Source organism: Salvia splendens, chromosome 3 (assembly GCF_004379255.2).
Source record: "Salvia splendens isolate huo1 chromosome 3, SspV2, whole genome shotgun sequence".
NCBI lineage: Eukaryota > Viridiplantae > Streptophyta > Magnoliopsida > Lamiales > Lamiaceae > Salvia > Salvia splendens.
Window position 1 is genome coordinate 17,832,483 of NC_056034.1, and position 26,836 is coordinate 17,859,318.

Genomic DNA, 26,836 nt, shown 5'->3' on the forward strand with positions numbered 1-26,836 from the left:
TAGGATAGATAAACAAGTACTGTTTGATCGGAAAGTAGGTCGTTGCATGCAAAGCTTAGTTTTAATTTCTGAATCGTTCTTTCATGTTGACCAGTATGCAGAAGTCCAGTTTCAGTGTTTGATTTCGGATTTGATTTCTTAGTTTTGGATCTGTGTTTGTGAGTTGTTAATCTGAGTTTTTCCGTGTTGAATCTGGAATTGTTATATGAATTTTGGAAGTGTTTGTTGAAGAAGATGATGTCTATTTCAATTGGAGGGGACCACTTACTTTTCAAGATGCTTTTGCTTTTGTCCTTCACTTTTAGTTAAGCCCTGTCAGCCCAGTCACAAAACTTCCACTACACTCTGAATATTCTGTTTAGCCCGAAATAGAAACCCGTACCTTCCAAATATTTTCTGTTACAAAATTGTCCCCCCATTCCACGTACACAGTTACATTTCAAATGTTTTCCTTACCGTCTGACCAGTAGAACACCTCCTTTAAGTTCCAGCCTAGGTAGAAACTCAACCCAGCGTGGTAGCTAACCAAATCTTCCGATTGTCACCGCGGTAGTTTAAGAACGCACCATCTCTGTGGGATTCGACCCTTACCACCACTATACTGATCAGTAGAAGTGGGTTGAGGAATCTTTGAAACCAAGGTCTAGGTTAGTTAGGATTTCTATCCTGATCAGTAGGATATATCCTTACTTGAACGACACCTACGCACCTTAGGACCTTTCAGTCCGCCGGGGGGGTTCCCGGCAATGCGGGGTTGGGCACCCAATATGCAGATGATGCCGGGGTGGGCACCCAATATGCAGATGATACCCGGGGGAGGTTCGGCGACGCAGGGGACGCGGGGGGACGTCTATCGCCCCAGTTTTGATTTTTTGACTGCTTCGTCGCACACATCGACCCCAACGGATGCGCAGTTCACGCCGAGCAGTTTTGACGATTTTGCGTTGTCGGATTTGGGGTTTGATAGTCTCGGAGTTCCGGAAACTCCCGTTCAAACGGGGGGAGCAGTGCAGGGTAGTGGCGCCCCAAAGAAGAAGGGCAAGGGAAAGAAGGTCGGGGAGTCGTCGCAGCCGGGTGGGGATGACCTCACGGTACGGAGAAGGTGGACGGACGAGGAGAATGTTGCGCTGTCAAAGGCGTGGGTGAGTGTTTGCGACGATCCTCTTGTTTCTAATAACCAGAGGATCGTCAACGTGTGGGGCAAGGTAGCAGCAGCCTACCAGCTATTTTGCCCGGAGGGGAGGCCACACAACGGGGAAGATTGCCGGAAGGCGTGGAACCGAATCAGGGCTGCCGTCTCCCGATTTTCGGGTTTGTACGCCAACGCCCTCCGCATGCAGAGTAGTGGCCAAACGGAGGACGACTGCAAGAGGATAGCGGAGAAAGCCTTCCCCCAGCCCGGGTTGTATAAGGACTTCACCTACTGGAACTGCTATCTTGTGCTGAACGACTCCGAGAAATTCCGAGTAGGTGTCGACGCTGGCTGGCCGAAGAAGCAAAGATTGAACTATACCGGGGATTACAGCGGCAGCAGAGGTGGTTCCCACGACCTCCCCGAGACGGACCAGGTGCTCCCTAACCCTCGTTCGTTCGGCCGCCGACCTCGCCCCGCTGGGCAAAAGCGGGCGCAAAGGGAGGCGAGGGGGGTCATCGGGGGTTCCCAGGAGGTCCAGTCGGCATCCCCCTTTGACCGCCAGTCTACAGAGGATCTCAAGTACTTCGCGCGTCAACAAACGCGCCAGATGATGGTGAAGACGTTAGCCGAATGGCGAGCGGCGACGGACCCCTAGGAGAAGAGATTTCTCTTCACATTGCTCGAGAGCATGAATGACGATCTGCGTGGAGGCGGCAGCGGCGGTGGCAGCGGAGGCGCCGGTGGCAGCGGAGGCGGCGGTGACAGTGGCGACGGAGGCGGCGGTGGCGGTGGCGAAGGCGACGACGGAGGCGAGGGAGCCGACGTGTGATTTTTTTTAAGCAATGTACTTTTTCGATTATGAATGTAATTTTTTTATTAATGTACTTTTTTAAAATTTTTGTACTTTTTTTAATTTATTGTACTTTTTATTTAAAATTAAAATAGTATTATTAATGTTTCTCGTATATGTCTCGTAAATTAAATTCCGTATATTGTGTTATTAGTGATGTGGCTGGGCTATTTATGATATGGCTAGGCTATGGATGGGCTATTTCTGATGTGGCAGGAGGATTTTTAGTATTGATGATGTGGCAGGAGGAGTTTGTGGCTGAGCTATGGCTGAGCTATAACCATGTGGATGCTCTAAGTAAAATATTTATATTACACTAGTTCACATTTAGAGTCAATTCTCAAATTTTCTAATTTTAAAGACGAAAACAACAGACTGGGATAAGCATGCACAAACCGAATCGAACCCGCGATTAACCGCCGTTCGTAACCCGAAACCAGAACCGGCGCCGGCAGTTCGAACTGCCGGACGGTTCGGCGGTTCGAACGGTTTGATTCAGGTTCACAATTTTCAGAAACCGGAACCGCCGGTTCAACGGTTCGAACCGGCGGTTCAAATAAAATTTCAAAATTTTTTTTATTATTTATAAAAAATAATTTTTATATTTAAAAATTAATTTTCACAAATAAATATATACAAGAATTTCAAAATAGCCCATATTTATTTGTTGGGCCTTTGAATTCTAAGAAACCATTCTTGGTTGTTTCTCTTTTATAGAGACATCCTTGAATTTTTTTGATGTGAGACACAATATGTTGAAGTATTTTCTTTTATAACTACATGTTTAGATCATTCATTAATCTTTGTCTAATATAGAAGACAAAACTTTCTTTATTTTTTACATTTTATTATTTACTATTTTTATCTTATTTTTGTCATAATTCTTTTTCTAAAACAAATTTATAGATAATAATAGCATCAACTAGAATAGTTTAGTTAGAATAGTTTAATTAAATTTGAATGTTGCATGTTGCTTATAATTTGTATATTTATAGAATGTCGACTGTGTTCAAATAATTCGATTTGAATGTAGGTATGTTGCTCATTTTTCTCAATGTATTTATTAAAATATGCAAAAAAGCAACATTTAATATAATTTGTATAATAATGATAAAAATAGACAATTAAAAAGCAACAAATATTTAAATTTATTGTTTAAGACTTCAAGTTTTTCGTAAATTGTAATAGTGGTAACTTTTAGTCTCTTTTAATTTATATCAATAAAATTACAATTTTCATCCTTATTGTTTGAATTTTATTTACACACCTTTCATAGATAAATAAAGACTAAAAAGACAAAAAAAATGAACCGTCGAACCGGCAGTTTTTTGAACCAGAACCGGAACCGCCAAAAACCTATCGGGCTGGTTCATGTTAAAAAAAATGAGCAGCCGGTTTTTGAACCACGTGCATACCTAGACTGGGATGCGAGGTTTTGTTGTCCTTGACTGGTTGCTGTTTGTGAAGGTTTTTTTTACCTCCTTTTCTTTTTGTGAAGCAGAGAAGCTATGTTTCTGAAAACTGCGACGAATGCGAAGATTGGATTGAAGTTTTTATGCGTAGGGAACAGGTCCCTGTCAGTTTTAGGCAGAGAAAGTGTGCGAGATTTGGGTTCCAAAGATGGGGAGCTGAGAGTTTTCATCGTCGCTGGGGAGGTTTCTGGCGACATTATTGCGTCTCGTTTTATGAATTCTTTAAGAAAGCTTTCCCCTTTTCCCGTCCGTTTCACGGGCGTCGGAGGGTAAGAAATTACTCTCTTTTGTTTCACTCAAATAATTTAAAGCTGATTAAATTATTTGAATACCTTTAGATTGATGATGTCGCAGCAAGGGTTGGATACCTTGTTTCCCATGGAGGATATTGCTGTCATGGGCATTTGGGAATTATTGCCGCATCTCACCAAGTTTAGGGTAATTCTAACTTCAATCCAAACTCTGAAATTTCCAGTGCTTTTTTTACTTCAATGGGGTATTTACGCTTGATATCACGAAACTTTTCAAAAGTTGGTTTTTTCACACGAACCTTAAACTTGATATATAATATCACCAACTTATATAGTTGTTGCATTTTTATCACCGGCGAAAGAATCCGACTACATTTCACTTATCATCATAGCACGTCAGATATGGTTATCACTGAAAAATGATAGTTATATGATTACAAAGTCCCCAAAATGCAGATATGATTATCTATCTCATTTTAATGTAGTCGGATTTTTTCGCCGGTGATAAAAATGCAACAACTATATAAGTTTGTGATATTATACGCCAAGTTCATGTGAAAAAATAATTTTTTGGAAAGTTTTGTGATATTAGGCGCCAATACTCCCTACTTTAATTAGTAGTACTCACTAATGTTTAATTCCAGCTCAGGCTAAACCAGACGGTTGAATCAGCGCTAACTTTTCAGCCACATGTTGTGCTCACAGTTGACTCCAAGGGCTTTTCCTTCCGCTTTCTCAAGCATTTGCGAGGTGATTTTGCTATAATTGCCCTTGCCTTTTTTCAAAGGATGTCTTATTTAAATAAAAATGTGTAGGAACATGGGAAAAATGCTTTTTGCAGCTAGATATGGTCCACAAGGACTTGCTACTCCTCAACACTTTCACTATGTAGCTCCGTCGTTTTGGGCGTGGAGAGGAGGTGAATCGAGACTTAAAGGACTTGTGGGGTTTGTCGATCATTTGTTCTGTATCCTTCCGTTTGAGGCACAAATCTGTAGATCATATGGACTCCCTGCTACATTTGTTGGCCATCCAGCACTAGAAGATGTTTTCGACCTCAAGGTGAACTCTTTTGTATGATGCTCAACCGTTGATGGCCATTCATGACCATCGACGCTCGTTTTCTTCCCTGTTCCATTTTAACAAAATAAGAAACTGAGAAAAAATGCTCCCTTATCCATTTCCGAGTCTGACTGATGGCCTCATGGCGCTCTAATTCGGAACAAAAGGATTGTTTACTTCAAATTTGTAGGTTTTTCCTGTCTCTTTTTGTTCTAGTTTAATGTTTTTCTTCGCAGAATAACAAATGCATGGACAGGGAGTGGAAGGTTCAAGGTGATGCCGAGGAATTTAGAAAGAAATATGGGGTGCCCTCAGGTACATTAAAGTAATTTAATCTCTAGGTATTATACCTACATTGGTTGGTTGTCTTCTTTTGTTTAAAGAATATATTAATAGTTAGCTTTACAGATTGTTAGTTGTAAACCTCACTAGCTACTATTTATCTCATGTTATAATGTCAAAACTATTATTACATCAGGTAGAAAAGCAGTAGTGAATCTTGAAGTGAGTTGATCTGTGTAAAAAATGATAAAAAAAAACATAGGGGTGTGGCAATGGTTATGTGCTCATTAAGCTGCAAATGATCATTTACTTTTTGTTATTAAGGATCAAAAATCATTTCTGTGCTGCCCGGAAGCCGAGTGCAAGAGGTCACCCGCATGCTTCCAATATATGCACGCACTCTGGAACTAATCAAAGATTTCTTCTCGGAGCTGACAGTAGTAATCCATGTGGCCCCTAATAAGCATGTGCAAGACTATATAAGTGACACTGTTCACAAGTGGCCTGTACCTGTTGTATTGGTTCCGGGTGGATCGACATGCACGAAATACAATGCATTCAGTGTAAGTGTTCACAGTATTCTCTTTGCATGCTTGATAATGAAAGGTCCCTTCTTCATGTCAAGAAAACCTAATTGATTAAGCATGATTGTAAATTCATTTGTTATATAGTTTCGCCATATATTTGCTTGCTGCTGACGTAGCTTCAGAAATGATTTTCTGAATTTGCTTTCCTTATTGCACTTTGCTAGCTGTACCATCTCGCCCCCTAGTATATCATACATTTAGTATTGGATTCACTCTGAATACTTGTAACTGACTTCAAAATTTGTGCAGGCAAGTCAAATAGCACTATGCACGTCTGGGACCGTGGCAGTGGAAATGCAGCTTGCTCGTTTACCTTGTGTTGTTGCATATCGAGCAAATATCCTGACTGAACGGTTCATACGATATAAAGCTAAAGTACCTTACATCTCACTTCCAAATATTGTCCTAGATTCACCTATAATCCCTGAAACTCTTTTTGAAGCGTGCACTCCTCCACAGTTAGCTCCAGTTCTCCTGTAAGTCCCACTTCCTCTAACATTTTACTCGTTTTCATGTTTTTATCCTTTTTCTCATTAGGGTGTGTTCTATTTGACGGAAAAGTATGGAATACATATAGTTTCACTCTTTTAATATATTCTCTAAGATAGATAGGTCCCCAGGTAAGATGGGCAGAGTACCATCTAGATTGAGCAAAACCTACACACACGGGGGAAATTTTGAGATGATGTGTGAAGTGCGTAGTGCTTAAACAGTTGTTATAACGCAGGGAGTTGATGCACGATGAGAGCCTTCGTCAACAACAGATTACTGCTGCCAATAAGTTTCTGAGCTTGCTGAATCCTCAACAAAAAGTAGATGCAGACTCGATATGTAATCCGTCTTTTGAGTACACACCAAGTGTAGTGGCTGCATCAGCAGTATTAAGTTCTACGGTGGGCACTTCAGTTTAGAGATTTTTCTGTCCGAATAATTTCCTACTGAGTTTCTTACATGATGTGATTGTTTTGCTTACTATGAAAATTCTGGGGAAAATATTCACTTAACTTCTTGTCAGATATGGTAGAAAACAATCTTCAATATTTTGCTCTTAAAATCTTCCATTTCTTCTGGCTATTAAAATTTTCAAATTTTGTTGGCAAACTACTACCTCAAAGTTTAAAATCTCAGCCTGGTGTTGACGCCAATCGCCGTCCTTGATTTTTCAAAGCCTCTCCGTGCTCACTTCATGGAGTAAATCGTGCACCTCACTAAAATGGATTCAGATGCATCAAGGGAACTTTGATGTCAACTCCATGGTGTTGATGGGCAGGGTAGGATGGGCTGACTTGAGTCATAGTGTCTAAATTTCTGTTGCTTCTGGCAACAAATATATTCATCAAAATAAATTCTTGCTCCAATGAGGTAGGGGTCTAGAAGTATTAAGTAATTTTGTTCACAAGCAGAATACAAAATAATTTCAAGCTCAGAAGGTAGTTAGAATGTCGAATCTCTAATTAGTAAAAAAAAGTTCCAAGAGACAACAAAAGGATGTAAATGTGATCATACTGAAATCAGTTGAGAAAAGAAGTGCCACTCCACATCTAATTGAGTGACTTGAACAGTTAGTTTCCATGTATAATCATACATATCTCCAATCAATACTTGTTTCTTCTAGGGTCTACTCAAAATCATATGGTTATAGAACAAACAGGAAATACAAGGGCAAAAATGGAAAAGTATAAATACACAGCTATACCCTCTATACATCCCCGCCAAAAATCTCATGCATTTCTAATTACAATAAAATCTTAAGATGGAAGTATACCAAGGTAACTCGTAAAACTATGTATAGGTATGGAGGAAGAACCTTTGATAGACTTTGATGCTAGGCTACATCAAGCTATTAACAGCTTTTATGCCTTGTTTCCATAAAACCACAATTTTTTCACCACACTGCTTGTACTTGTGACGCGCATATAGACACGATATGCCTTTGATCAGCTTGAATTCTATTCCCTCTCCAAGTTCACTCCTTTACACATCCAATGCACAGTTCTTGGGTATTATGTACTAATTGTAGATTCTGACGGGTTTCTCAAACGTGTGCCGATTCTAAAATGCCAAGGTAAAACAGATTAGGACCAAATGTACATATATCACCAAGGAAGGAGAATGCATGGTTAAATAACATTGTTAATTGAATTTCACTTCACCAGAAATTCCTCAATAAAAGCAACTAGTTGACTGTCTAACTTGGCAGAATCTAACAATTCTCCAACTTGCATCAGAAGCCAGACAAGATGTTGCAATACCACTAGTATATTAAAACAACATAGTGACTTAGGCATATGTTCCCTGTATTGAAAGGGCAATTTTGTCTACAGTACTAGAGAATCATCTTTCGATATACTGTGATTCACCATACAAAGGGAATCTAAAAGGAGGTGGCAAGCAAATGAGTAGCATATCATTTTAAAATGATTGTTTCATTAAGTAAAACATACTTAGTCTAGAAGTAAAGGAAAGTTTGCCGCATTAAAGTACCAATATGAAATTGCAGCGCAGTGAAAGAATTTTAGCTGCCAAGAAAATCCCTATAAAAGACACATGCTTTTACAAACAACGTCCATGGCATGTACCACCTAAGAGCAGGAGTTACTTATAAATTGAAAGGATTGAGGTGCCAAGAAAGTATTGAGCTGCCACCAGTCATCTTTAAAAAAAATTCTAATTCAATGATTAGAAGCAATAAGAAAGTAATCAAGATTGTATGGTTTCATTAATAAACAGAGAAAGAAGGAAAATTATAGTAGTAGTTCCCAACTATACATCTATTTTGAATTAAGAGGACCGAATATTATAAAGTGAAACAGCTTCAAATAAGTACTAACCTGGTTGGCTGCATATGACCGCTTTGGAGTGTTGTCAGAGTGCTCTAGTCCAAGGTATTGTTCCCAAGCACCGTAAACATCTCTTCTCTGCAACACGTAAGTGAAATAAAGGTGAGAAAAACACATATATATGAGGAAAGAATCTTGAAGCAATAAGGAAATCATTACCTGAAAACGACTGGACATGATGTCTGAATCTTGAAGATATTCAGGCCGACCCAAAGATAAAAATGCAAACTTCCACTGGGATGTTCCAAAATTATCAACACAAAAATAATACCCAAAAAGAGGGGAAAAAATCCCCATTCCACAGGTTTTCCATCAGGACATTTCAAAAGAGAGATCAACATACCTTGGAGAACTCCTCATCAGGAACATGCAATTTTTTTTGTATGCGCATTTTAATCTCACCCAAAGTCTCGTTATCATTAATGGCCAAGAAAAAGGGATCTCCAAAATTGTGGATCTGCTGTAAGGAGAACACGAGAGGAAACTTGAACATCAATTTGAAGAAGTAAAATTTCACTATGCAGGAATTGTCAGACTACACATTTTCAAGCATCTAACTTAATTACAACCTGATTTTGAGCAGTATCTTTCATAAAATGGTATACATGGATCAAGCGATAATTAGGACCAAGGTTTTTCTCCTCCTCGGGTATCTGCATCACATAGATAAATATGAATATTTTCAAGCTCATGTTTAAAAAATTATATTCATGCTATCATGCGAACAATATTTCCTTCTTTTGTATGTTTCTGAATTCTACGACAGACCCATTAATAGGGAAAAGAGATACAGAAGGTGCTCAAATACACCCCCATTGTTTACTGATAGGTTCAAATACCTACTATTACTGTACTACTGCTATCCAAGGAGTAAACATTAGTGCACAGGTACACCTTCTCCTAAAGAAACAAGGGACAGGGGGAGAGAGAGAGTACCTCCTCAGCACGCAACGTCCAGTATTGATCATTTATATTTTCAATCTTTTCTTGGAGCGGGAATATCTGAAGACAAACAACAGAAATAATGTTTTCACTTTTCATAATAGAATTGCATTAGAACCTTAGAACATCATAAATTTAGTGGACTGCAAAAAATCAATTGTAATAAACATCAAAGTTAGTTAAAGCACTAACAAGGATGCAAGTACGTGTGCTAAACTATAGCCAAAATTTTTTAACTATGGGTTTTAGCAGCAACTCTACAACCATAGGGTTAACAACAGCAAATATATAGACTCCGTTTACATGTATTTAGTGCCTCCAAAAAGTTTGGATCTAAAAAATGTTAAAGAAAACCCAGTACACAAAAGAGCTAGTAACAGCAGGAAAAAAAAATGTACTCGCATGAAACAAAGATGGAAAATAAGCAGGCACTAACAGCAGCTATGTAACACCATGAACAATCATTTATAGAACAGAAAACTAAAAGTCAATTATGTAGGATAATATTACTATGTAATACTACTTGAATAAGCTCACTCATTTATCAAATAAGATAAAGTAACTACACATTTATGTCTCAAGTCTTGCTGCTAACGGCTATACCATGATAGTAATTAATATAATAAGCAGAATCAAGTACCTTATAAATCTTATGATAGAAAACCTCCAGCAATCTCAGTTCTGCATCTGGATGAGACAGCTCAACCTGAAATAGGAGTGCAATAAATTAATGTGGGATTCATGCTACTAGAAATCTTTAAAAATTATCTAAACGTGACTAGGAGCATGCATTTACTAAAAATGACTTTGAATTAATATGTGGAGTAGCTTAACACATAAATACTTTTATCTTTTACTCTACATGCATTTTGCAGCAGGATGATTTCCAGGTGTTACCTTACTCTTGAGATCATTAATGACGTCCCCCACACTACTCTGTTTTGGTAGTCTGATAGTGTGAATAACAACCTGAATTGTTTTGGAAATGGCATTGAAAGATCCAGGGAAACATTGTACACCCATAAAAAAGAAAAGGACACAAACAAAAAAAAAATCCAGAGGACTGGTCCTTGAAGCACTCACTTCATCTTTAGTGGCATGATGGAAAGCAACTTTCAAAGTTTTTAGGCCTTGCAGTTCAGGCAAAGGGATATCCAGCACTTCATAGTATAGTATATCTGAAATCTATATATTCAACAGACATGGAATGGAAAGCTGTTGTCAACAGACAAACTCGGACCAAACAAAAATCAACTGAGAAAGCTACAAGTTTAATATCACAATCATATACCACCTGGTTATAATGAATAAGCATGTCTGTAAGTCGTTCAGCACCTCGATATTTGATCGGTTGTGGCTTTGGTTGCTGTGAATAACAGTTATGGGATGTAAGCCTAATTTTAGATGCATCATCTAAGCCAAGACGCCGGGCCACATATTCAACAACTTCATCATAATTGTTTTGTTTTGACCTGAAATTAATACTTATGTCAAGAAGATAATCCCTTGGAAACAGATAAATGGAACAGCTCAGCCACAAGAATAAAATCATAGACTTCAAAGATTTATAAACCAAGATTCTCACAATTCCAGACAAAATTCATCTTCCTTGGGCTTCTCCAATGAGCGAAAGCGAACCACCTATCAACCATCAAATAAGCTACATAAAACAACATCCAAAAAATAACTCAATGACATAAGGTTTCAAATGTAAAGCATGAACAGAAACAATACTCCCTCCGTCCATGATTAAATGTCTCATACTTCTATATATTGGTTTTATAATAAAATGTGTGGAATGTAGGGTCCACTTACCAAATATAGTAAAAGTGAAATGGGACATTTATTGGCGGACGGACGAAAAAGGAAAAATGGGACATTTAATGGCGGACGGAGGGAGTAACAGATACTAGGTAAGAAATTTATGTGAGTTATTTCCTAAAGTATAGACAAATTAGATTGCATAATTCCATCCTTCAGTTTTGCACCTAAGGTTAAGCTATAACATCTATAAGCCAAGGTGAATCGCAGGGATTGAGTACATAGTTCAATGCATTATGTCCTTGAAAATACACGCTCAACTTTATCTTGACAAATAAGCAAAGAAATAACTGAGTGAGTCATAAACTGATCACAGATTTATCTTTACCACATACTTCTATTCTAGCATTTCGGTCACTTGAATCAACCAATGACTCTGCTGACTTCAGACAAGAGACAAAGTCAAATAAGTGGAAGAAAGAAACAGTATCCTTGTGCATGTGCTTTAGAGTATTATTATAGAAATTGAAGATGACTGAACTATCAGTGCTTTCAGATGAGACAATTACTTAAAGTCTTGCCACAAATACAAATGAGAGCGATCATATTGTTACAACTTAATACCTGTGTCATTTTATTAGATAAAACATATTTCAAAACATAGTTCAAGGCTTCAAGCACCAGAAATGAAGGTTCTGGATGAAAATATGACTGCTTAGTGCTTAAAATACTCCCTATTTTTTAATCACAGCTGATCGACATAAAAGAACAACTAGAATGAACTATGAAGAGTACCAAACAGGTGAACAAACTAAGGAAATCTACAAATGCAAATGGTTTAGCCATCAAAGAGATACCTGGCGATTGTGCACATAAATCAGAAAAGCAGAGACAGTAGGATAATTGCATTCTTCACTGCTCAGACCTTGAGGAGACTTTTGGAAGCAAATTATGTCACCATCTTCTAGCTGAGTATAGCCAAGAGAAAAAGGACATCATGTGACGCATGGCTTGAGAAATATAGAATTTTTTGGTTTGCCAAATTCAATGAATTTACAATTGATAAACCTGACTGCTACGAAAGCTGAGCTTCTTATCAATGTGCTCGCACATGACATTAGGTTCGTACTTGATTTCCTGCATAAATCCAATGTAAAGTAAATAAGAAAACTTAAAGCTTAAAGATTTAGAATGATGCAAACTCTGAAATACTCACTCCGTCCCACTAACTATGAAACATTTTCTTTTTGGCATGGGATTTTATGTAGTGTTTTTTGAGTGGAGAGAGAAAAAGTAGAGATGATGTTGTATCCATTTTAGGAAATGTGTCATTTTTACTGTGACAACCCAAAAAGGAAAACGTTTCATTTTTAATGGGACAAAGGGAGTAGAACATAGATGAGAAGCTTCGACCTCAAAGAGTTCAATTTCTTCATCAGGAGCAAAGCCAGCCATTTCATTAAGCTTTTTCAATATATCCATTGGCTTTCCATTTCCTTTCACAAACAGCCTTCCAACATATCTAATCACAACAAATAAAAATACACAAACTATAGTTATCTATCTATGATCCCTGATGCTAGTTCCAACTTCCAAGAATTTGTCAAGAGATCAATCTATCTAATGCAATTTAGCTATAATGAGAAGACAACGGACAGCATTACATACTATGAGGTGCCAATATATTTGATGCAAAATTGGCACAAGATGAGACATACCTGAGCTCCTCTTTGATTGGATCATAAAGTTTGAAAAACAAAATAATATCCTCCTTAGTCTTCTCAGGTGGAGGAAGAGGTTGCATATCCTGTATAAATGGTAATGGGGCACAAAAATTTAGACATAAAAGTCAGGAACATAAATAATCATTTAGCATCAGCAAAATTTTTTTTACCAGGCCGACTGCTACTTCCAGAAATAATTTTAGCTCGGCATTATTTGCTTTGTTGGATACTTCTCTTAACTGGCCTACCTGAGGAAAACAATAAGCAGAATGTCATAAATGCATGTAAAAGAAGAGATCCCAATACACAATACAGAATAACTGAAAAATCTGATAAAAAAAACTTGAGCAGGTGAATGTCATTGGACTAGCAGTTTCCAACAACAAAGGGAATTAAGGATTGCCATATCAATCAAGGCCACCATATCAGAAGCAACATGTAAAAAACTAACTATCATTGCTTTGCCCCACCTTTCAAATTTCTTCCTTTTAACTAGAGTGCTTTCTCTTATTGGATCCATCACATGGTTATTCTACGTAGCTTGAGGTTATTTTCCCCTTTAATATAATTGCTTCTAAGTAGTTTAATACTCCAATTTCTTTTCTCATCAGCCATCACGACACCTAGCATCAAGCTATTCCAATATAATCCGACTTGCCATTGCCCTCTACAAGTAGGCATCCAGCATATTGAAGGACAATTGCTTAGAGCCGTTTACGAATATTTATGATGGAGCAGGAAGTAAATGAAGTGTTAAGATCTTAGCAGCAGTACTATGACAGAAATTAATTATGATCCAACAGTAGTTCCACAATGGCCACTGAACTCTTTTAAAACCAAGCATGCATCCATTGGAAAACCCCAGCATTCTATGTTATCATGCCTTGATAGACAAAAATATTGTAATACATTTTATAAGCTATTATAGACATGTAAAAATTTGACCTAGTTTTAGGTGTGAGCTTCTAGCCAAATGGATATTTTAGCAACCACCAATGTCGACAAGAACATAAGAATTAGGGTGTCAAGCATTTACAGAGAGATGATGTTAACTTGGTTCAACAATACTTACATCTACAAGGGCAGCAAAACATAAACAAATAAAAGTACTTACAGATTGATTTTCCTCTTGAGGTGTGAGTGGGCGGTTTGGGCGGTATGTATGATTTTGGCGTTTGGCCCATACCCAGAAACGTTGAAATTGCACTGGTATCCCAAACTCCTTCGCAACTTCTTCCTGAGAATTTACATGATAATGAGATAAGGTGCCACATTGTAGTTAAGTATCTTAAGACCACCAAATCCCCCCCCTCCCCCTAGGAAAATCAATATTCAACTTATAGTGGTAAAGCTATAAATCAAGTTCATAAAATTAATCTTTGAGAAATTCTGCTACAGGAAATGCTCAAGTTGAGAGAAGCCTAATCTTCATCTTGTATTTTGATAATAAATGGAATCGCTAATTTTAAGAACCAACTCATGCCAAGGTACAACAGTTACATGCACTGATGCACCAAGCCTTTCAGCATCCCCAAGATCAATTGAGTTAGGTAATTGGCCCTCAAAAGGTCAACCACCAGCCATTATGGTGTTAGGTTGACAATGATATAGGTTGGAGATGGATTTCATTTCACCTAGTATTCTTTACACATTAATGGAAGGAAGGAATTAAGACGGATTCGACGGATTCGACTGATTATCCTAACCTTGGTCTTTATGATACTCCCTCCATCCCAACTAAGCTGGGGCAAAACTTTTGGACATAGAGATTAAGAAATTGTGTTGAATGAAATAAATGAAAATAAAATAAAATAGGAGAGAGGAATGAAGCAGGAGAGATAAGAGAGAGTAAAGTAGGTAATGACATAAAGTTAAGAGTGATTAGATGTTTTTTTTGTCAAAAAAGGAAACGGTTGAACTTAGTTGGGACATCCAAAAAGGAATACGACCCAACTTCGTTGGGACAGAGGGAGTATCATGTTTCAGACAAGACCAATCAACCACATCCGTGACCTTAAAAATTATGTAAAGTGATCAACCCAATAGCAGTAACTCAAAACTCCAATCTAATGTATACATGTGAGTTGTTCAACTCTTTCTACATTCTGTGTGTATGAGTCCAGAAGCACACACACATTGCATACATAATGCATAGAGGAGAGGACTTCCATCACTCGCACAAACATTTTTTGAGTTTCCTTGGTAGATTTTGAGACATAAGCATTCAGTAATATCAGTTCCAAAATGATCTTGATGTATATACAAATATAACATAATGACAAACATATGTGAAATATTGTTTGAATATGCAATAATATCAAAATACATTAATGCTAAATCAAATAAGATGCAACATTAAAAGGTTCAAGAATATGTAAAGGTGCCTTGAAAGAATAAAAGCTGTCTACGAGATGCAAGAATATATAAAGGTACCTTGAAAGAATTAAAAGTTAGCTGTTTCTGAATACGGAATTGCCGAACTTTATCATGATCCACAAGATCAAAATATATATCCTTTCCAATCTGATGAACTAGATCCTCATCTTGAGCAACCTACAAAAGCAATCGATAACAGTTGAGAACAACCTTCCATGTAAAACATGTGAAAACGAAGAAGAATAACTACAGAAAATATGAGACCTTAATAATTGTGTAGAGGTGAGCCTCCGCCTTTTCCTGTCTCTTTTGCTCTTTTTCTTCCTGCTCTTTCTTCAAACGTATCTGCAGATAGATCCGATAAAATCAGAGTAATGAATACGATTAAGAGCCAAAACTCATAGACTTACCCTTAGATGTTCTGCTATGTCTTTCTCATCCACATTGCAAATGATTTTATCCGTGTCGCTTTCACGTATATAAACAAGCATGTAAGCGTTTGAATATTTGGTGAATTTGAATGGTGAGTTATTAAATCCAGGATTCGTCTGTGGTAGCTGTGTCAGGGAAGAGAAACTGTGATTTGTGGAACATGACCAAAATGCAACCAGCATACAGGTAGACGCCAAAATTAATGCCTTTAAGTAATTCACTAGTTAAAGGAAGCTAGTGTAATGTAAATTGCTCTACCTCTTCTTCACCACCATATTGCTCTTCTAAGGCACGCTTCATGTCTTCTTTGGTCACACGCTCATCATCAAATTTGAACCTAGAAAAACATAGTCTAGGAAATTCATCAACATAAACCAACAACCTAAATTACATAATGACACGGAAGTGGTGATCCCAAACACAGTTTGCAGCAATATCAGATTGTTATTAAGGAAGCAGAGCCAAAGAAAAGCTCCATAGTAGTCTTGCATAATAATCCTTGGAAAGACAATGTCTCCAGTAACAGATTAATATAATGAATTTCAGCAAGTACTCCCTCCGTCCCGTGCTACTCGCACGTTTGCTTTTCGGCTCGTCACAAAGTCCTTACACTATTTATAATTTAAGTTAGAATTAATGCATTTAATTAATATGTTAGTTTAAGTTAAGAGCTCTTTTATTAAGTGATGTCTCATTACACCTAAAATTCTTTTTTAATTACACAAAAAAATCAATCCCAAATTTACGGCCTAAAATGAAAAGTGCGAGTAGCATGGGACGGAGGGAGTACTATTATAGCATACCATGAATAAATAATCTCAAAATTAAATTCAGAAAAACAGAGGGAAAAGGAAGGAAAGAGAGTGAAGACAATCCAGGATGCATAACATGGCATACCACTGATCAGAAAGTGTTGGCCGTATATAAGCATAATAGTGTCCACCATGCACTCCCCCACTGTGAACCAAGACACTGCAAGCAAGGACATTATTCAGTACTTCCTCCGTCCCACCCTAAGAGGAGCATTTCCTTTTCGGCATGGGATTTTATGTAGTGTTGTTTTGTGTGTTAAGTGGAGAGAGGATAAAGTAAGAGTGAGAAAAGGTAGAGAGAGTGATATTTCTATTTTAAGAAATGTGTCATTTAGGGTGGGATATCCCAAAAAGGAAAATGTGTTAGGGTGGGACGGGGGACGGAGGGAGTATTAAGAATCAATAATATTAATCCCTGCTAGAAGTTATAAAGGTGCTGATAAGTTGGAGGAAGATGTAGAAGCAGACTTGAAAATCATCTCAAGATAAACCAATAGGAGGACATTCACCAACTTGGAAACATTGAAGTGAAGCAGGTGACAAACTACACGGCTGTTTAAAAAGCATGTATTGATAGGAATACCTGTGAAGGGTGTATAGGTTGCGGACACTGCTATCTGCCTCAGGAGATAAATATTTTCTGTTCTCTCTATCAAGGTCAAGTTGCAAAGGGAACTCATAACGATCATTTATCTGCTTGGTCATACAAAAGAAAGGTTACAGTTTTAAGAAGCTAGTTAAATCAGAAACTTAGATCATGTAATGTTCTAGTACAATCTAATTTATGATCACTCGTGACTGGATAGATCTAATTCCCTGGTTGAAGATGGGACATAATTATTCAAATAATACAGCAAACTATGTAACAAATACTGCCACTCCACAGAGATACTATCGAAGTAATTATGACATGAGGGATCTCCACCATGAAGAACATATGATGTTTTCCAGAGAGAGTTATAATGTCTTTCAATGAGAGAGTTATACTGGAACGGGGAGGTTAGTCCATCCAGAGGCATCAAATTAGTTGAGGATTCAAGTTTCAGGCATTTAATTAGATTTTTGCAAGATACAGCTTTCAGAATTGCATTGGCAGTACAGGCCAGAAAGTTTTTGACTTGCAAACTCAACTGATTTTTTAGAAACAATGTTGTCAGTTGATCCTAACGTGTAAGTAATCATGTCGAATTAAACTAAATCACCTACGTAAAAACTATATAATGTTACGAGCAAAAAAGGCATGCATTCATATTCTTAAAGACTTAAACTACTAAGTCTATTCTGGCAAAGATATTAAAAGTGAAAACCCAAAAAAAATAAAAAAACTTCCCCCTCCGTCCACGAAAATAGTCCCATTTTGCCATTTTGGGATGTCTACAAAAACTAGTCCCATTTCTAAAAAAGGAAAGTTTTTCTCAAATACTTTATCCGCTTTTTCTCCCTATCTCTCTTACTTTACCAATTTTCTAAAAAAGGAAAGTTTTTCTCTTTCTTTCTTACTTTACCAATTTCTGATTAAAACCCATGCCGTCCACAAATGGGACTATTTTTTGTGTACGGAGGGAGTATAATATTATAGTTTACTCTAGAGGAACACAATTGCAAATATAACCCACAGCTGACTGCACATAATGGGATGACAACATTGTTGTGGTAGTTTTGCTTTAAGGAAACTGCTGATCACTCATATCTTCCCAAAGCAAATAAGTATTAGCATATATCTTTGAGACTAAAGGGAAAAAAAGAGAACACAAAAGGAAAGGAAAATATGAATCACTAGCAACCTGCAAAGTAAGCAGTCAAATGCCAATAGGGGATATTAAGTAAGAAGTTACCTTGACCATAGTATCACGAACAAAATCGTATTCGAATCTTTTTAACTGAAGCTGAAGAACAGGAGGGAAATCAATGAAAAGGACACCTTTCCTAGCATCCTGCACAGTAAGCAGTCTCTTAGACATGAAACCAGGGAGGTGAAGGCACATAAATTTTGTTTAGAGGCATATTATCATTTTATTTTTCAAGAGAGAGAGAATTCTAAAGCAAAGGTAACGTCTCAAAAAATTAAAAATTATACTTTTCACATAAGCTTCAGAGATTTTCTCAACAGTTATACTTTCTATTCTCCATTTCCTGTCCTTTGTTTTTCCTTCGCCAATTATAGGGTGCTACTACCTCTTGACAAATATATCCACTGAAGTAGCCAAGTTATTTATGCATCCAATTAGTCTCTCAACATCCTCCTAAATAAAAAGCTAATGATGAATAGAAGAGGCCAACCTGCAATCCATACTGCTCAGCATGATATTTGTTATCACCTTCAAGACGTTCTACTTCCACATATTTGTCAAAAGAAGCATAAATATCTTTACAACCTTTAACATCAAGCTGCAGATCTGGCACCACATGTGTAAGTAACATTAGGTAATAAATAACAGCTCCAAGTCACTCTAGTCAAACCCTAAGGCATACCATAGAAAGATTCCTTTCTTGTTGATTTGTACTCCACATTAATACATTCTAAGTAATTCATATGGTGCCCCTCAAATAACTGCTGTATTGTGCCCTCCACTACAGTTCCCTGAAATAAACATAAATAACAAAATAGGCAACTTATATTAGCAGCATACCTTTAAAAGGATGTTTCATATGCTCTTTTCATCAATTCAGCAACCATAAACTCTGAAGTGTCGTCATCTTACTTTCATTTTGTCTTCAAGTTTTTCACAGAGAACCCTGTTCAATTCTTGTACATCATGCTGCATAAAAGAATCATATGTATCCCAACCAAAAGACTTCGTCAACTCCTTGGTTGCGACACTTGTATCACTGTACTGCAACTTATAGAACAAGCTCTGAAGGGCCAGAGGGATGCTTCCAGATGGGTTATCATTTTCTGTTGTTGGCATGTGGTATACAGCCTGCAGCAGAATCTCAAGTAAGTTCCTTCCCACGTAAAGTAAAAAAAAAGACAGCACAACAGAAGAGCAAACCTTTCTAAAATAAGGAATATGATACAGTGTCTGGAGAAGGGAGTTCATATAGCAAGTAGCACCCTGATTCTTCAGCCCTACATAACCTGTTTCTTTCTTTGAGTCATGGGACCAGTAATCAACAACTTTACGAACAGCAACATCAGCCTCAATTATACACGTATCATTCACAAGGTAACCACGACCAGGGTCATAAAGGTCACTGAGTGGCATGAATGAGGTGAATCCCCAATCACTTTCTCTGGAATTGAATTGGTGTTGTGTATCTGCAAAATTAGTTAATCAATCATCCAGCCAGCAATTATAGCAAATGAGTTACAAAGAACCTAACCAAAATCCTGAAGAAAGAGCAAGCCAGCACGAAGCAAAAAAGTTCCAAGCATAAGAATCATACATGCACCTGAAGACTAAATTATACTCCCTCCGTTCCATAGTAGTGGAGTAATTTTGCCATTTTGGTACGTTTCATAGTAGTGGAGTCATTTCCCCTTTTAGTAAAAGTCAACACATTTATTCTCACTTACTTTACTCACTCTTACTTTTTTATCTCTTCATCTCTTTACCTTTTCATTTCCCACTTTATTCTTCATTTACTTAACTCACTTAATGTAATTTTTCTTAAACCACGTGCCAAAAAGAAACGCCTCCACTACTATGGAACAAAGGGAGTATTGATAAAGTGACTGCTTTGGATTATTTGCAGTATTAAGAGACTTGCAAAGGTATATTTCGTCAATGCATGTGTAACAGTGTAAAAAACACAACAAATTGCAGCAATAAAGAGTACAATGTGACATATTGTCATATGAAGCAACTGAAAAATATTAATAAAAAACAAGAACTATGACCAGGTTTCAGGCATATTTGCCTACTCCCCTTCATATTTTCATGACTAGAACACTTACAATGTCCCTTATCTACAGTTCAGTAATTCCTTATATTGATTGCTGAGCATAGAAAATGATCCCTATGATCACCATCCATATAAAGATATTATCCATGTAGGAAATTTAACCTCTACGTGTACATAGAACTTTTTTTTACAACGAGCATGACAGGCATTCACCCAAGTGAATTTCTTGTTCAAAGAGTGTTTTGCCAAGCTAGCTTAGCTAGTCAAAGATAAATTTATAGCGCCTAGCCTTATTAACATGTTTTTTAGTTTCTAATATGTTAACAAATAAGTTGTCAGTTGACAAAGTTGTGATCAAATAAGTAAGATATATTTTAGAAATAAAATTGGAATCCCCTTACTTCTCTAGAACAACTTACAACCTCCCACCATCTTATTTTGGGAGCATATGTATTTCTTTGCATAAGAAACATGAAAGTTTCATTGAAGTTATGGAAATTGTACAAGATAACAGTTACCTACAAACTTGTAAGAATATAAGTTTTACAAAAACCTGGTAAGTTGTTCTAAAAGCTTATAAACTTAGTCAAACAACCTTTAGATCTTATTCAGGAAATCTAAAACCTGTCCAGACAAACTAAACTAACAACCGGAGTGCAAGAGAGAAATTAAATTGGCATCAACCCTTTTCTGTTGACACACATAAAATATCAATAGAAGATACTTGATATACATGATAACTCTCATTATTGTATTTTCTATAAGAGAATTTTAACTACTAATAACTCATTTGACATATTCGAGATTATGGAACTTATAAGGTTTCTTATTTTCTTATGAATGAATAGATAAGTTTAAATATCATGTCACAGTGGAGTGGAATCGAACCTGAGGCCAAAACCTTTGGCCTCGGGCATTAACTACACTACCCCTAGACCCAACACAAGCACATGACAATTGTGAGGTTCAACTGTTTAAGTCTTCATTATATACAATTATTCCACCGGTGGGATATATCCCATATAAATAAACAAAATGGCAAGACAACTCTGATTTCCCAAGCCACAGGTACCAGTATCAAATATGTTCTTGGCCCAGTTTGCGTGGGCACATCTATCCATTTTATAGGAATCAAGGGATCTTATCATTGAGAAAAATAAAATTACAGAGGGGATGAGAATCCCCAAATAAATAAATAAATAGTTAGCAAACTAAATGACACTGTTCAAATGTCCAATAGTAGCAAGGACAAGGAATGCTATGAAATCTATGTGGTTTGAAACTGACCAGCCAACCCCTATATTTAATGCTCTCCCAAACTCATTGACGGATTTCCTCCGAAATTCCAAAATTCCTCCTATTCCTTTCTAACCAAATAGACCATCAGAGCACTGACAAGTATCTGTATATACAAAAAAGAAAGAAGATAATTGAGTCTGATAGGCTAAAAAGATTCCCCATTACCAAAGAAACAAGGCATTACATCAGCACTTAAGACAACAAGTGGAAATCAAACTCCAAAACCTTACGTCAAAAAGATACCTCCAAATAGAAACAAGGAAAAGTAGCATCTTAAACTCCCATATAATGAATCTAACAGCTGAACACTACAGTAAAAAGAATGTAGAAATGTAGTTAAGATGCCCTTCTAGCAAACACAACCAACAATGCAGCAAATGAGCATCATTCAGCTGCATGTGTCCAGCAAGACAGGATGCCTAATAACAGAAATGGAGACTCGATCACTAACAATAAAAATAAAAATACAAGATTTGACTGGTATATAATATAGTCCTTAGAACTTAATACTGAAAAGAGAGGGTGTGATCTATTCTATCATTCAGGGTTAGGCAGCAGCAGGATTTGTTCTGCTGATATGGGTAAAGACTAAAGAAAAGTGAAACATAAGAACATCGGCATTGTTCTACATGCACTAGAGGTGAAAAGTGGGAATAGAAACTGAAGAGGGGAAGCTAGGAATCAGAAATGAACAGCAAGCATCTGAAGTGACAAGATGCCTGCAACTTGCTTAAGGCTGTGTGAGGACTGCTGGAACTAGAGGCGAACTCGGGGAGTTTATTTGAAATCCATACTTCCATAGGTTAGTACATTCAACTTATGCAGCAAAAATCTTAACGTTCAATGAATTTATATAGTTTAAATCACTAGTTCATTCTGGATTAATTTAAATGTTTGTACTAAACCTAGTTAATTTATATCCCACACCACCTCTCACACACTAAAGTCACAAAGTTACCAACACAATCACACACAGAGTTGCGGGAGAGCGCGTGCATTCACACTTCTGCAGACACGCTACAATAACTATTCTATATGACTATTAGAAATATTATCATAGAAGTTCAATATCATTAACATATAAATTCACATTAAATTAAGTTTTCCCTGGTTGTATATTATATAACAACAAAAAAAATGCTTGATCAAACTTGGTGTAAACAATTGATTGTGGATCAGAATTTCTCTAAACAAATCCACCCTAAACAAATGCTTGGTACAAACAGAGGATTTTTCCCACTCCAACTGAGAACGAACAAGCATGATGTCGCATCTTAGAGAGAAGCAAATGGCATCAAAATACCATTATTTCCCCCCGTTAGCATTATTTTTTATAATAATATCCGATTAGAATTACTGTGTAATATGTCTAAAGTGTTCGCTTTCCTCTCAGAGCTTGCATTCATCCTATACTAGTAATTCATAGAATATCTTTCTATTATGTATAGTATTTACTAATTAGTAGGAAGCCATAGGCCGAAGGGGCTAAAGTGGCAGGAGAACGGAATATCCTACAGACTTTTTCTAAAATACTTCTACATAAGGGGGGATATATTAAAAGACGTGAAAGTGCTGAAGTTTGTAAACATATGAATATCAGAAGTGAGACAAAAAAGCTTATTTTTAAGATAATAAATGCTTTCAACTTGGCACAGAAGATCTAAGATTAATAATTTAGAAAACCACTTTAAATGACTCTCTAGCGAGATCTGGCATCAGAGAGCATTTCAGGTACAGCATAATGATGTAGGGTAGTACCCACAGCTGAAGCAATACTAAAGTTTTTCTGGAAAAGTTTAGTCAGTTGTACTTGTGTTGAATTAGTAAAACTAAGAACACCAAGAAAATCAGAGAATTTTTCTTTCGCCACACTACCTAATTATTCCCACATCTACAATATTTTCGAAATGAATATTCCTAAAGCAGCTGCCAATTAATTCTTACCTTTCCTTATTGTGAATTTGCTGTGAATTTGATTAATCACAGACAGACTAAATTGTGCATATCTGCTCCAACCATAGGGTAAAGCAGAAGAGTCCGCAACATCAAGATACATAGACAGATGATCAACATTGTTCCCTTTTGGGAATGTAAGAATTCGCCTGACCACCAAAAACATAGCTTGTATCAGCTTGAACATAATACCATCAAACACAAAAGACATAATATGTGGAAAAGCACAATGTAAAATACCATTTGAAACCTCCAACATGAAAAACTTCAGAATACTGTTTCTTCATGTTCACCTTTGAGAAATTCTCAATTTTCCAAGTAAATCGTGCAGATGGTGGTTCATCTATCTCTTGCGCATCCACAGCATTTGTTGTTGCTTCAGTAGAAGCAACTAGATAATAGAGTACAACAACCCAATAAGAATAAGAAGAAAACAAATGAAAAACCAGCCAAACCTCCCGAGCACCAACAACCAATACATGACAATAGATGACAATTGCTAAATTATGAAAGACTAACCCAACTCAAAGAATCAGAAGTGCGACTGCTGGGGGGTTCCATGATGGTGACAGAATCACAACTAAAGCAGTGGCTAGTCGAAATTAAAACGTAATGACACCTTTAATACACAAAGGCAATACCTTCCATAGGTTGAGGGCCTTCTGGAGCAAAATCAGCATGTGGCACAAGCATCTGCTCGCCTTCTGCCTGCTAAATAAATAGACCAAAGCCACATGTCACGAATATGGATCTAATAGGCCTACTGTTGTACACTTATCCCCGACCCAAACCCTAAAATTTGAGCACTAAGCGTAATACGCCACAACAATCTTCAATCTCAATCAATGCAAAACTCGTAATTTCCACTTCCCAAAAAACACGCCATCAACAGGAAAATGCCATCTTACTGCTGAATTCAACGCAAAAGTGAAAGAAAACTCAAACAATACAAAGCCATTAAGTAAGGCAATCATGCAAACAAGGGTATCTACGCCCACGAACTGCTATTAAAAACATCAAAAAGAATATTTTTTAAAAAAACGAAAAGATAAGTCACTTACGTCGATTGGGGGAGTTGTTAGGAGAGTCATGGGGCAAAACTGGGGGAGCGCGATCGATTGATCGGGATTATTTTGCAGAAATTTCAAGTTTTTGTGTGAAAAGAATAGTAGCAGTGATCGATCTAGAGAAAGAATGACTAGGGAGATTGGAGTGGTTCGAATTCCGAGGGTAGTTTCGGGATTCCATTTGCTGTGATGCCCTTTTACTGTGTTGATTTTGTAAATGTTGGTGAGTTAATTTTGATTCATTTCGATTGCGGCATTCGAACCCGAGTATGCTGCTCTTCAATACTCATGGGTCATTATTCTATTATTCACTTTAAAAACTACAATTACTAAAAACATTTCATTAATAGTAAAACTTCATTAAAAAACCCAAAAATGACATTACAAATTCATAAAAAAAGGATATTGGCCCCTAATATCATGAAACTTTCAAAAAGTTGGATTTTTTCCATGAACTTTGAAATTGATAAATAATATCATGAACTTTACCCTGAGTTTGTTATTTCTCACCAATGAAAAAATTAAGGCAAATAATTTTATTTTACGAATTTTTTTTAATTTCTCAACAATAACTTCGAGAGCTTCAAGTTTTTCAATCCTTGAAGATAGTTTTTCTTGAAACACATCCTCCAAAATTGTTCTTCGGTCTATTAATATAGCCGGAATTTTTTCATTGGTGGAAAATAACAAACTCAGGGTAAAGTTCGTGATATTACTTGTCAATTTCAAAGTTCGTGTGAAAAACCCAACTTTTTGAAAGTTCCATGATATTAGGTGCCAATATCCCTAAAAAAATTAAAACTTACATAATTTAAATCCTAAAAATTAAATGAAGCCAAATAAGCAGAAGAAGAAGTTCTCTAATGACGATGAGGCGCGTCTACCGAGATCGGTAACACTGGCTATCAATAAAATTTTAGTGGAACTAACTACTCATTGTCGAATTTCTCCCAAACATGTTCGATTAGATCTTCTTGTGATTGAAGGGGGCGTTGGTGTCGCGCATCGTTGTTCTTGTTTCTATCATCTCGCACACTGATGTGGCGCACCTCGGCGTGGGGGAGAGCTTGTGGTTGAGTTTCCAAGGTTATCCTCATCGAACAAGATTGTCGCATTCGGTCCTTCGTCATCAACATTCATATTGTGCAAAATAATACACACGTAAATGACGTCGATAAGATTGTTTACGTACCACATCCGAGCCGGGGCCTTCACAATGTTGAATCGGGCTTGAAGAACCTCGAACGATCTTTCGATGTCTTTCCAAACCGCCTCTTTATGGTGCACAAAAAGGATCTGTTTCGGATCTTGTGGCATGTTGAGTGTCTTCACGAACATCGCCCACCTCAAGTAGATACCATTGGCGAGATAGTACCCCATGTGGTATTGACGGCAGTTGGCATTGAAGTCGACCGCTGATGCGTATTTTTGAATATCTAATCCAGTTCAAACAATATATCATGTTTAATTAATTAACTCCAATATACTACAATACTGTAATATTATAGCGTCGTAAGTAGTATTTAAAGTGTCGATCCACAGGGAAGTGAAAGATTGTTTAAACTTACATGCATATAAAATCATAACAAAAGTTTAATTTTTGGTTTTGAAAGATGTTGACAAAATAAAGTAAAAGATTAAATATTGAAAGACTTTTCAAATGAGAAAAATATGTCACTCCAAGTTGCTCGATAGACTTGTATTGTTCTACACCTCTAACAATGAAACATATGAATGGATTAAAACATCAACCTAATCACATATACTGAACATGTATACGATGAGTAGCTCAAAATTACCTGTTATGAACCAATTTTCAATGACTACAAATTCCTGCTGAAGCGTAGGAGAAATATTCATCTACTATGATCACATACTTAATCCATTATCAAATTATCCTCTGAACAAATCAAATTCAATAACACACCAACAATCAATAGCTCTCAAGCTATGTTAAAGAGACAATAGCAAAAGAAATAACAACACTATATTATCAGCCAAAAACATAGTGTATAAACATCAAGCACATTGTTGATGACAAACACACATGGATTCAATGGTGTAGAAACATCCATAGAAGCCTAAATTACAACTTGGAGCAACATTAACAGTTTAGCCTACACACATGGTAAATTTTGCAATAAA

General features: G+C 36.9%; 2 protein-coding genes across 8 annotated transcripts; one reads left to right on the forward strand and one right to left on the reverse strand.

The window, feature by feature from the left end:
• Positions 1–3,411: 3,411 nt before the first annotated feature.
• Positions 3,412–6,693, forward strand: LOC121797214 (probable lipid-A-disaccharide synthase, mitochondrial). 3 transcript variants are annotated; one of them, XM_042195967.1, is made up of 8 exons: positions 3,412–3,726; positions 3,796–3,895; positions 4,353–4,458; positions 4,550–4,770; positions 5,007–5,085; positions 5,377–5,615; positions 5,889–6,115; positions 6,367–6,693. In XM_042195967.1, exons 1-8 carry the CDS (start codon positions 3,494–3,496, stop codon positions 6,548–6,550), a joined length of 1,389 nt encoding a protein of 462 aa, XP_042051901.1. In that variant the 5' UTR covers positions 3,412–3,493; the 3' UTR covers positions 6,551–6,693. The 3 variants fall into 3 exon arrangements, with proteins under 3 accessions (XP_042051901.1, XP_042051903.1, XP_042051902.1); XM_042195969.1 differs by having other exon boundaries at positions 3,812–3,895; XM_042195968.1 differs by having other exon boundaries at positions 3,812–3,895; positions 4,358–4,458.
• Positions 6,694–7,154: 461 nt separating this feature from the next.
• On the reverse strand, positions 7,155–24,855 carry LOC121795313 (ubiquitin C-terminal hydrolase 12-like). Of its 5 annotated transcripts, none has more exons than XM_042193835.1 (32): positions 24,686–24,855; positions 24,266–24,335; positions 23,865–24,015; positions 23,616–23,773; positions 19,520–19,785; positions 19,229–19,447; positions 18,999–19,107; positions 18,807–18,922; positions 18,362–18,460; positions 17,110–17,219; positions 16,612–16,686; positions 15,973–16,051; positions 15,693–15,839; positions 15,547–15,627; positions 15,340–15,459; positions 14,021–14,143; positions 13,077–13,154; positions 12,901–12,989; positions 12,596–12,704; positions 12,251–12,319; positions 12,040–12,150; positions 11,007–11,062; positions 10,716–10,893; positions 10,505–10,606; positions 10,319–10,390; positions 10,062–10,127; positions 9,416–9,481; positions 9,049–9,132; positions 8,823–8,936; positions 8,639–8,713; positions 8,471–8,557; positions 7,155–7,691 (listed from the first exon to the last, which is right to left on the reverse strand). In XM_042193835.1, exons 1-32 carry the CDS (start codon positions 24,713–24,715, stop codon positions 7,650–7,652), a joined length of 3,351 nt encoding a protein of 1,116 aa, XP_042049769.1. In that variant the 5' UTR covers positions 24,716–24,855; the 3' UTR covers positions 7,155–7,649. The 5 variants fall into 5 exon arrangements, with proteins under 5 accessions (XP_042049769.1, XP_042049768.1, XP_042049767.1 ...); XM_042193834.1 differs by having other exon boundaries at positions 8,823–8,939; positions 24,266–24,332; positions 24,686–24,854; XM_042193833.1 differs by having other exon boundaries at positions 8,823–8,939; positions 24,686–24,854.
• Between the last annotated feature and the right edge of the window lie 1,981 nt (positions 24,856–26,836).